Source organism: Charadrius vociferus, unplaced genomic scaffold (genome assembly GCF_000708025.1).
Source record: "Charadrius vociferus isolate BGI_N301 unplaced genomic scaffold, ASM70802v2 scaffold251, whole genome shotgun sequence".
Lineage (NCBI taxonomy): Eukaryota > Metazoa > Chordata > Aves > Charadriiformes > Charadriidae > Charadrius > Charadrius vociferus.
In genome coordinates, this window is record NW_009646963.1 from 796,187 (window position 1) to 808,707 (window position 12,521).

Below are 12,521 nucleotides of genomic sequence, written 5' to 3' on the forward strand. Positions count from 1 at the left end.
ATTCTAACTGAATTAAAAAAAAACACCACACAATAACAACAACAAAAAAAAAACCCACACCAAAAAAAACACAAACATCCCCATTTGGCCTGCCACAGCACTGACCATAAAATTTGTGATGGGAGACTTAAAAGACAGAAAAGGAGAAGGCATTTAGCAACACAAGATATACTCCAAAATAGAGCTTTTAAGATTTGAAATCTGATGCTTGGAAATAAGAATGAAAGCTTTAATACACTCCCCACACGCTGATTAATGCTGTTGCATCTACTCTTCATACCTACAAGGTCATTTGCTCAATAACAATCGTAAAGTGACAACAGCAAGTACTTTAGAAGTGTCTCTCCTTCCAACATTCCCACATGGATACAAAAGCCGCGCCCAATCTAATCAGCACATGAGCACCCAGGGTTTCAAGTCCAGTGCAAAGGATCTGTGGTGACATGACCCACGTGCTCAGTCACATTATCTACATCAAACAGCCACTGAAGTTCCTGTAGCACGGCATGCAGAATGAGCACTTGCCACTAGTTATCCTACCTTTTTTTTTTTTTAAAAAATCAGATCCCTTTCTCCCATCTTTGTTCTCTGACATCCCATTCCCAGCTACTGAAAAAGAGATACAGTAATCTTACTGTTTGTTTGTGTAGTTTAGCCCACTCGAGGGCTCCCATGTACAGACCATCCAACTGTGCAATAATATAGCCAGCATGCCTCCAAAAGGGGTCATCCTTGTTATTTCTGATTTGTTGTCTTGTCCATTGATCTTGTTTCCTGCAGAGGAACAAACAGGTTGGGGGTTTCTTGGTTTTGTTTTAGAGTATAATTGATAATGCAGGGACAAATGTATTATGACCCAGATGATCTAACCTTCCTCGTGTTTTGAGGCAAATCATGCTTTGGAAGTCCTGCAGACATAAACATTATATCCTTGGGGTGTAAATGTTCAGATCCATGCAACTTACCCTACAATAGGGTGCCTTTACCAGACTTTAGTACCAAAGAAAGAATTGGACTCCACCTCTGGGTGGGAACTCTGCAAAATCAGATCTAGCATACCCTTACAGTCAGTAAAGGGAAACAAGCATTTGATAGGTCAGATGAACCATTCCCTTTCTAATGCCTATTTAAGGGTAAAATAGACTGACCTTTGAAGTGCCTATTTCTCTCCCCTAAGTACAAGTGGAATGAAGGCGTGCTGCTGGTGGTGCTCAAACACCACCTAAGAACCATTGCTATCCTCCTCTGAGGAAAAGGTGGGAGACCAAACGCAACCATCCCATGTGACAAATCCAATCAAGAGGTTACTTGCCAAATGACCCAGGTTTAGACCATGAGGAAACGCAAGCTGAACAGACCCTAAGGCAAGAGCAGCCAACATTATAAGGATCTCCCAGAGTTCCCTCCTTTGCTGTGCTCAAAGGACCACAGAAGAACCATAGTTGTCAGACTAAATCGGGACCAGATTACAGCCTCTTCCATCCTCCTATATCAATCCATCCAGCATTATGTGCAGCAGCAAAAAAAGAAAGAATGAACCTGGCAAGGAAGCAAAGTCTTCCAGTGGTCTATGGGTGATAAAACAAACCAGATTTAGCTTTCTGGAAGTAACAAGATGCAAGAAATGTCAAAGAAAACAGGAATATATAGTCAGAGCATTCAGGGCTAAAGACTTCCAAGGACAACGCTGCAGCCCATATTGCAAGACTGCTCTTAAGTAAAGCAGTGATACAGGAGTTCAGGATACAGAAAAATGATACAAGGCCACCTAGTATTTCCTCTTATTCTCCAACAATGCATCTTGGGAGATACAGCTGCCATGCTGAGTAATTCTGGGAAAAAAAACCTGTACACATTGATATTGTAGCTAGCCCATTTTTTTCACAAGGACAGCTGAAGAATGACAGTAAGGGAGCACTAAAGTTTTTTTTCCCCTCTTCTTTTTGGATAAGCTAAACCCAATCAACTTACACACCTGCACCAATAACAGAATTAGTCAGATATATAACCCCTTGTGGAAAGCACAAGGCAAGGGAAAAGATGGAAAAAACTACCAAAGTTTCACAGAAATATTTGTAATGGAAGAAAAGATAAGACTAAAGAGATTTAAATAAGTGGTAATCACAGTTGAGTTTCCCAGTACCTGGCCTGGTTCTTCTCCCACTTGTAGTTTCCTACCAGTGTAGCTGATTTATTTGAGCAGAATTACTTTTGATTTATACAACTGAAGAGAAAAGGGAATCAAGACTTTTGTGATTAGAACAGAATTTACGTCAGTGGTAAAATAAACAAAATGCTAACCTAACAGAGGAAGGAAAGGATACATAGTGCTAAAAAGATTAAGGTGCCAAGAGACTATGCTGTTCAGTGTAACATTCAAAATACCAGCTTTTTAGAAAAGGATTTTGACTAGAATGACATTCATAATTCATTGGCATTATCCACACCCCTTTAGAGCAATGGTTTTAAACATTTCTTTGAGAGAACCAGAATTAGGGAAGGGCACATGCCTTTCTTCATGTATCTTTACCATTTTATTTTTTTTTCATACTAACAGCATTCAGAGGGAAAGGAAGCATATATTTTCTTTAGCCCATAAGGAAAATAATAAAAAACCCTTGAAAATTCCACCACACTCCAACCCCAAGTCTTGAATAATTTCTTTTCTAATAACTAAATACATACGCCATAAAATTCTGAACTCCACTTCGAACGGTGGGATTCTTAATTAACTGCGGATACATATTTGCAGCATGGTCATACATGTGCCTGAAAGAACAAGAGTAGCAGCAGTTATTCTTTTGCATCTTCCCTTTGTTTTGCTTACCAACCCATTGGTCAACAAGCATTGATAGACAAGCACCACAGTCCACAAAGTAAGCTTTTCCTAATCACAGAAATTACTTCACATCTTTAATGCATGACAAACAAAGGTAACACAAATGGATTGTTGAAATTTAACTTAAAATAAATGACCTTGCTAATGCCTCCTCAAACTGTACATCAATTTAAATCACAACAAAAGTCGTTTACTGGAGAGCTATTCTAGATGTGAGGAGAATATAATTTACTAATTCAGTTCTAAGAGAGATGAATCTGCTAGATTTCAGGCTGAAATTTACTTACCATTAACCATGTTACTTCCTTACCAAAGCTAAATCTCTCTACTTTGAAGTGTGTGTACGTTGATCCTGTGTTCCCCCAGAAACTCCCATTCGTGTAAGCCCTACACAAATTAAGCTTTAGGGACACCAAAATGATTGTGATTTTCTTTGCTGAATTCAGTTAGCTGTTTTATCCCCAATAACTAATAGAAAAAAAGTTGTAGGGTTTTTTTTTGTTGGTTGGCTGTTTTTTGTTTGGTTTGTTGACATGAAGCACCTTACATTTCAAGATGAAATCATCTGCCAAAAATTGCTCAGGAGTCCAAAAGTTAAAGTCACCCTTTCATTTTAGATCAAATATAATAATCTGATTCAAGCCATACCAGAACTTTTGGATTTTCTTATTCTGTTCATTTTTTCCTCCAGTCAATATTTCAACTAAAAAAAAAAAAAAAGCAAGGATGGGAAAGGAATATTTAGTTCTAGGTGGAAATCAGCAGAAAATTATTTTGCTGAGGTCTGGACTTGGTAGAACTACATCAGTCATCAGTAAAATTAGCTCTTACCAAATGCTGAGAGAAAGAAAACAGAACTAAGATACCAGCCTCAAGGAAAGTACATGCCAGCAGGACAGAATTCCCTGTATTAAAATTCACAAGGGCAACCTCAACGAGAGGCATGCAGAGAGGAGCTCTTCCCAGTTTCCTTCAGGGCATAGTTTGATAATACAGTCAGAGATGATTGAATGGTTTGCTGATAATTAGAGAATCATCCATTGACCTTCTGCCCTCTTTTTCTGTCCCCTGCCCTGTTCCCAGCTATTTAAGTACTTCATTGCATGACCCTGCTTACTTATCTCAGTTGTGGTAACATTCTGACTACCAAATCTAATTGTCAGCTTACATTCCTGCAAAACACTAATCCGGGGGAAAAAAGGGAATCTATTTTTCTGGCTGTTTGCAGTTTGAATTAGGTTGTTATGTAGACAGATAAGCAACAGTAGTAGTGCAAGAAGGCAGCTCTCTACTGTGTTAGTAAATGAACTGATGCATGAAAGGGCCTGATCAGTGCCAAGGCAGACACAAGTCGCGGGTTTCCATCTGTGGACGGATGCACTGGGGCAAGAGAGGGAAGCACTCAGCAGCTTCGCACCATTATACCTTTCATGAAACTGCAGCTGTAGTATCAATTTTAGTTCTAGAGTCTTCCGTCTCCCACTTAACCCAAGACTACATGCCACAATCATAAACTACTTGAAGAGGACAAGAAAGTTGAAGACACAGATCAATATTCTCCACCCCTGCAGTCACTAAGAATTTGGCAAATAAAAATCCAAAGTAATTTTAGGAAAGGAATTATAGCATAACATACTCCATACTACAAGTCAGAGCTCCCATGACACTAAAGAGCAGGAGCAAAGAGCACAAGACAGTCCATCTGGCAGATGGTCTTTTAGGGACAAAAATGAGATGAGAAGGATAAAACCAGCCAGGATACTACTGTAATCACTGCCTAGGCCAGGATAGATGATCAGGCTTCCAGGTTCAACCATCAGCTCTACTCTCTTCATTTTGCACTCAAAGATTATGCAACACAAGGCAGATTTTATACTACTAGCATCTTTAAGCTGTGATGACTGATGTAGTGACTGGGTTAGTTCAGGATCAGGGGACTGAAAACAGCTTCTTTAATGGCCTTCCTTCTTGTATACGCTAACAGAGGACCTACAGTTCCTGGAATTGATTTTTCTTTTTTAAATGCCCAAGGTTGAGAATTTTTTCCCCAGCTGCCCTGTTTGGGTTTTTTTGCTTTAACAAAGCTTCTATGTGCATGGCTTGCATGTTTTGTAAGGGTATTATCCTCTGAAGTAAATTGGATCATTATTGTAAGGTAAGGCTTTGCAACTGTGTCTAAGGCCAAATGCGAGGCAATTACAAAGCTGGGACAAGAATTCAAAGTCTAAAAAGAGCAAAGCAGAACCCTGCTTCTTCAAATTAGAGAGGAAGATGACAGGACTCAGGTCAGTTGAGGGTATATCAGAAAAAAAGAGTATAATTAATGTTGCTTCAAATTTAAATACTGCTGTTAGGTACCTGGTATGCCCCAGTTGGAACTGATTAAAAGTATGTGCTTAACGTCACAGATTTGGATCTGCTCTGCCATTCCACAAGTAAAGTGAGGCCTCATTAACACTTCTGTTTGTAATGAGGGAAGAGAATTCATACCCAAGAAAACGGGAGCAAACATCTTCGGCTGGATAATAGGACTGGACCTTACAGAGAGGCGAGAGACTGGTGATAAAAACAAATGCCTGATCCCCAGACACTAGAATTAGATTTATTCCACCCCTAACTATGTGTTTTCAAAGTAGACAGCTACTAACTGAATCAGGTGCCGACACTAGAAAGATGAATCATGCTCCAGAAAAGGCTTGTGTTTCTATGCTCACTGGTAAACAGTTCTGACTAACTTAGTTACTGCTTTTTCTACCACAGACCTATATAGCTAGAGGTGAAATTAATTCTTCCCCAGTGAGATAGGACAGTCCCAGCATGGTTTGGTTTTTCGTTATGTTTGGGTTTTTTTTAAATCTGGTTGTCTTACATTCTGCTCTGGTTCCTACCAAGGACAAAACATACACTTTTAGGAGAGATATTTTGTCACTCTTACTTACATCATGAGGCCTAGCTGTGTCTAGAAACCCTCCTTCATGCCCAAAGTGTAATGCAAGAACTGGGCTAGCCGAGAATTCCTGGAGATCTCCAAATTGCAGGTACTGTCAAGCTGGAGCTCCTGCTCACCAAAAAGCTTCTTCAGGAACCTGTACTTCAACTCAGGATCAGGCTTGCAACATATCCTTCCTAATAATGCATCACATCAGAGCTCTTCCCAGTGGGACTTCAGGGTTTCTGCGAGGAGCCACCTTGCATCATTTCTACTTCACAGAGTCATTGCCACAAATAGATGCAAGATAGCTGGAGACCTTGGAGCTGTTCAGGCTACAGGTAGCAATGTGCTAGAGGGCACTTCAATTACCAGGCATACCCAGTGTATTCACACTGGGAGGCTGTGCCTGAGCCACCCAAGGTGGTACTTGTACAGGGAAGTGACACAAGCATCTTCACTCCGGTAGCTAAGTGGCTGTTGATGCAAATAAAGCCATCACCACAGCCAAACACATTGTTACACTCTTCCTTGTTGTTGCCAAGTTTTTAAAAAGGAAGGTCGAGCTGCATGCCTCTTCTGTGGGCACTGATGTCTGCAAAAGCTGAATGAGAGTGTTTAGGGACACTTTCTCATAGAAGAAGTCACAATGGTGCTAGAGAGCTTCTGTGAAGACAGGCTGAATGGGCCAGGCGGTCTGATGGGAATAGAGTTACAGTTTGGGAAGGATTGTTTCCTGGTTTTACTTCAGAAGACTTGTGTAATTGTCCCAAAGAAAGAATATCTGCCTGCATGTTAATGAGGATTCTGTGAATCTCTAGGCAAGATAAACACAGAGAAATAGAGCCCTGAGAGCAATCTTAACATCTGCAAACTTAGTGACTTCTCACTACTCCTGTGGTTCAGGAAATTGCAAACATACTGTGTAAGTGGATTCAGTAGTTGCAGTTTGCCAAATAAAAACCCCAAGGTCATACAGCTAAAACCTGAAGAAACAGGTTCTCCATCTTCTCAAGGGTCAGAGGAATACATCACTAATTCATCTCTGCTCCTAAGCTGGAGCATTTTCAATAGGTATTCTTAGCTTCAAAGAGAAGCCTTCTTTATCCAAAATAGACCTGACAGAAAAAGCTTATATTCATAACCCCCAGCAAGAAATATGCTTCCACTGCACGTACAGAAGTATAATGGGGCAAAGACATAGCCAAAACCCAAATTCACTTGGTATGTATAGTATTTGATAGTAATTTTAATGATGGTAAGCAGTTTCAGGTTTTGGACTGTCAGAGGGTTTCTCAGTGGTTTTCCTCAAAACATTTCCTCAGAAAAGAAAGGCTTTGGCTACTTCCAGGTTTGCATCTTAACTCACTCTCACACTTAAACTCCTTTAAAACAGTTTCCTACTGTGCTTGAAAGCCAGAGTATCAAACCCTACTTTTCCACATTGATACAAACCCTCAACTTCACTTCCACAGACTTTAAGATCTCTGTTTATTACTATTTCTGCTATATCCACTTCTCCACAAAGGGCCACTCGGTGCTGGAGCTGGTAGCCCTACCGTAACAACAGCTAGGGCTAGGAACCAGCCTCAGTAAGCACCTGACCTAGAGAAGGCAAAAGCCTTGAGCAGAAATACTTCTGAGCACCTTTACTTCTGTGAATCTTTACTTAACACCCGTGGAAAAAACAAAGGGGAAAAACTCCCTCCCGTAAGCATAGACTCCAACATGATATAAAGCCCCTGCAGACACTGTTTCACATTCAAACCATGTTTAAAGGAATGGGCATATACTTAAGCTTATTTAAAAGACAGCCTGGAAGACTTATAAATCTACTGTGAAGGCAGAAGGGGAACAGAGTGTAGGTTGTTGCTACTAGAACATTACTCGCAATCTAAGTGGGCTTTGGATGGATTGGGCTCTGCATGGATTGGGTTCCCTATGTAGCATGACAAAACTTAAGCTTAGCCACTTAGAGATGACTACACCTAGATAAAGCCTTAGTGAAAAGATCTGTTGAGCAATACCCAATTTTAACAATATTCTAAATGTAATGCTAGCATCCCCCAGATCCATACATAGCTTATATAAACTGAATAGCGCATAACAGTAACTTGTCATGCCAAATAATCCAACAACATACATCCAGATCTCTCATGTACTTCATTTCCTTTCCTACCTGGAGCACAGGTTGTACACTCAGAACTCCAGGATTCCTTTATTCTTTCCCTCAGAAGTGTTCTGTTATTGACAACTATTACTTTATTGAATTTCCTTTATACTCTCCAGAGACCTAGCTGCCTCTCCAGCAAAGTCCACTAGAGAGTCACAGTAACATATCATATGATCAGAGAACTATCCATAAACCTTAACTGATCTTAAAATGTCTTACTAATTAAATTAATATCATCTTGTCCAGCAGCCATATTTGACAATTGTTCAACAACCTTCCCCTGATGGCCTGTTCAATGCAGCCTATGGGTATGTATTTTAGTGTTCTGGAAGCAAAACTGGTGAAGCCAAATTCATGTCACTGCATCCATCACAAGCATCTCTCAACTGTTCCCTAGCCATGCATCACAATTTGGGAATTTTTCTTTTCCAATGACTAAGTTGATAGAGGAAAACATGAAGCTTGTTCAGCCGTGCATCGTGTTCTTAGCTATATCACCAGCTATATCCTATCAGTATGTCACAGTGCCATTCTGTCTTCCAACTTAGTCAAGGAAATATTAGGGCTTAGTTTTGGGGTTGTTTGGATTTTTTTATGGTTTGTTTTTTTTGTGGTTTTGGGGTTTTTTTTGTTTGTTTGGGGTTTTTTTTGTTATTAAAAACTGCTCAGGATTCATAACAAGTACAAATTCAGTCAGTTTTCATAGATCTGCATTGTGGTAGAGATTCAGTCCCTCATCTTCTCTTCAACAGGCTTTCAGGAGTACACTGACCCTTCTAGACACACACCCGTCTGCCTTCAGGCCTATCAGTATATCAGCTTTTTTTTTTTTTTTTAAATTTGTCCAACGGGAACTAAACTCCCCATGCTGTGAAGTATCTGCTCCCCAGCAGTTTCTTGACAGCGTTTGGCAAAAAGGTCCTTATGGAAGCCCTGCAGCCCTTGCAAGCTTCACTTCTCCCTGCCTGATCTTCTCTCAATTGTTTCATCTGTTGTTGGTAAGTCACCTAACTATAGGCCAGGGAAATAACTATTATTTCTGCTACCCCTTTTGTAATTATTTACAACATAGGGCTTACGCACTTCCTTAGACATACACTATTCTGTGATTACATTACTTAATCAGTAATATAGATACAGTACTCCTCTATCTCACCAAGGTGTTAGGAGAGCCTGCAGGATGAGAAGGAGAGGGCACATCTTGATCCCATAATGAAGCAGCTAAACTTCATACCTGCTACTAATTAAAAGAACTGCAAAATGTATGGTTAGTTTAAATGGATGGGAATTAAAGGAATGGAAAAAAACAACACAAACAAAAAAACTCACAAGTACAGAAATCCACTGGAAGTGTCATTAGCTGAGTTGCATCCTGAGGTACTTACGGAGCTGTGAGATAGCCTTCCAAGAAGCCAGCTGCATACATGATGTCTTCATTGCTTAAGGTCTGACTGCCATAGCCTGCTCTGATTTCCAGAACTCCCCAACCTGTTGTCTGTATAGTGTTGTTGTAGAAACCATAGGCATCTCCACTCCTGTCCAGTATATTCTTGACCTGAAGTGTTTTTTCAGCTCTATTCCAGTAAACAGTTGCATAGTGGATTTCTATAGTGAAGAAGAAAGGGGGCAAGGGAAACAAGCAAACATGAGTAGGTATTTCCTACCCAATACTGAAGTGTCAAGGCAATATTTCAGTAATTTAAAAAAGTTAATTTGACAGCTTTCCATCAGGTTTAGTTTTACTGTGGAGAGCAACACTAATGTTGACATACTGAAAAGTGGCATAAGAACTAGCTGGAGTTTTACCAAGACAAAAGCTTACAGGTAAATATTCTCATGGTACTCTTCTGGCAATTATTTACAACTCTTTCAGTGTAGAGCTCCAACACAGCCAAGTCTTGACATAAAACTCAGAAAAGTATTTCCTTACCCAGCCCAGAAGAAAATCTATACAAATCTTATGGAAAGTAGCTTTAGAACACAGTGTGCCTTAGCAACTGAAAAGGATTATAAACTACGTTGACTTGGTTTTCCACCTAAATATTCAAAAGGCTGCAAAAGTTTGCTAAACTGTCTTTCTGGGCAACTAATCCTGGAGGAGGCACGACCCAACAGGAGCACTAGAACTCAGTGGATGACAGGCTTAAAGACAAAAGCACCACATGCATGCAATCCTTTAAGACACACAATCCCTACTACCCAGCTGGAATAGATTCAATCCCAAGTGTGAAATGAAAGGGAAAGATGGGCACTAGATTGCTCAGAGTTCTGCTGGGACTGCTGTTCAAGAAACATTCTTAATTAGCCAGGTTTTAATCCTGCTGAGCCGAAGAACAAAGAGCAAGGTAAACTGCTTTCCAAAAAAAACCAAAAAAACAAAAACCCTACCAGTCTAACTTAACCTTCCCTAAAATGGGACCTGATTACATCAGATCTCTGTTCGTGACTGATCAAATCACTACTGCAGTATTGCAAGTGAAAAGTGTTCGAAAATCATGAGTCAGAGTTCCCAGAAACATTTGAAAAGTTTTAAGGGCTAAACTCAAGCACTGACAACTCCTGAGAAATTCGCAATGTTTTTATTCCCCTGACCTTTCTCCGCTGTGTGGCAACTAGTCCTGCTAGTTTATAGCAAGAAATTACAATTTGATTACCACTCCTCACAACAATGAGTTTTGTGCATCATGCCCGTAACAGCTGCAAAATAGATTGCTAGATCTAATTCTGGATGATCTTACACAAAATATGTAGTATGCATGCTATGATAATGGAACCATAAAAAAAGCAATATAATGCCAGCACAATACCTAATGCTCTTCAAAAAGGTCTGAGGGAAAATGTTTGCGATTAAGCAGCTAGTTTGATTTCAAATTAAGTGCACCTACTTTATTCAGTACTCTAAAACATAACATAAAGAAGCTATGTTTTATGAGGAGCCAGGATGTATTTGAATAAAAAAAAAAAGCAAAAACAGTTTCCAAGAACTAAACTCTTTCTCCAACTGATCACTTTTTGACAGAACAGTTACTCAGTTGCTTTAAGCCAGTTTTCATCCATTTTACCAGACTGTTGAATAATGTGTGTCATTCAACATCCAGAAAGCTGTTCTCTCCTAGTGTTCCAGCAAGAATAGCTAAAACTTTCTTACTGTGAATCACAGAATGGCTGAGGTTGGAAGGGACCTCTGGAGGTCATTTTGTCCAACCCCCCTGCTCAAGCAGAGTGACCTAAAGCCAGTTGCCCAGGATTCATATCCAGATGGCTTTTGATTATTTCCAAGTATGGAGATTTCACAACCTCTCTAGGCTATCTACGACAGTGCTCACTCACACGTATAGTAAAAAAGCGTCTCCTGATGTTCAGAGGGAACCTCCTGTGTGTTTCAGTTTGTGCCCATTGCCTCTGGTCCTATCCCTGGGCACCACTGAAAAGAGCCTGGGTCCATCTTCTTTACACCCTCCCTTCAAGTATTTGTACACATTGATGAGACTCCCCCTTGCACCTTCTCTGCTCCAGGCAGAGCAGTCCCAGCTTTCCCAGCCATTCCTCATGCGAGACTTGCTCCAGTCCCTTAATTACCTTCGTAGCCCTTTACCACACTCTCCCCAGTAGCTCTAGATCTCTCTTGTACTGGGGAGCCCAGATCTGGACCCAGCACTCCAGGCATGGCCTTACCAGTGCTGAGCAGAGGGGAAGGATCACCTCCCTCGACCTGCTGGCAACACTCCTCCTGATGCAGCTCAGGAGACAGTTACCCTTTTTTGCTATAATGGCACATTGCTGGCAAATGTTCAGCTTGGTGTCCACCAAGCTGAACATTTTGCAAAGCTGCTTTCCAAACAATCATGCCCCCTGTGTACATTCGTACATGAAGCTATTCTTCCCCGGGTGCAGGACTTGGCATTTCCCTTTATTGAACTGCATGAGGTTCCTGTCAGCACATTTCTCCAGCCTGCTGAGGTCCCTCTGAATAGCAGCACAGCCCTCTGGTGTATCAGCCACTTTTCCCAGTTATCATCAGCAGACTTGCTGATGATACACTCTGCCCCATCATTAAGGAAGATGCTGAACAGGATCGACCACTGGCATACACCACCAGTTACTGGCCTCCAGCTAGACTTTGTACCACTATGCACTATGTCAGTCTTCATAATGTACTAGAGACACTTCTCACATGAACAGGAAAAGCACTAGCAAGAACAGAATTTTAGTACTGAAGGAACTGTGGGTCTCCCCCCCCCCCTTCTATGAACGGAAGTTTTTACATGAATCTATTTAGAGATGAAGTCATTTCAGAGACTTGGAACACAGTGTTTAAAAACATGTTTTTCATCTGCCAGGTACTGAGGCTATTTAAAGGACTGAGACATGACATACTTTGGATAACTCTTCAAGCAGTTATAATCTTAGTTTTCTGTTGTCTCCCTAACTATCTTCTAGTAATACATGCAGTAATTGCTACTTTAGGTTAAGGATAAACATGGGAATCACTCAGACCGAAAACCTACAGAAAGAAGAGCAGGCCAATAAGGGTCACCACTAAAGAAAGCCAAAGGCCACCTTACAAAGTTGAAGCTTAC

General features: G+C 40.7%; 1 protein-coding gene across 1 annotated transcript in view; it reads right to left on the reverse strand.

The window, feature by feature from the left end:
• PLBD1 (phospholipase B domain containing 1) overlaps window positions 1–12,521 on the reverse strand; it is a 41,674-nt gene that overhangs the window by 23,073 nt on the left and 6,080 nt on the right. Inside the window, exons 2-4 of the mRNA XM_009895261.1 lie at window positions 9,327–9,546; window positions 2,686–2,769; window positions 636–774 (exon numbers count right to left, since the gene is read on the reverse strand). Coding sequence (XP_009893563.1) covers window positions 636–774; window positions 2,686–2,769; window positions 9,327–9,546 — 443 coding nt within the window. The remainder of the gene's footprint in view (window positions 1–635; window positions 775–2,685; window positions 2,770–9,326; window positions 9,547–12,521) is intronic.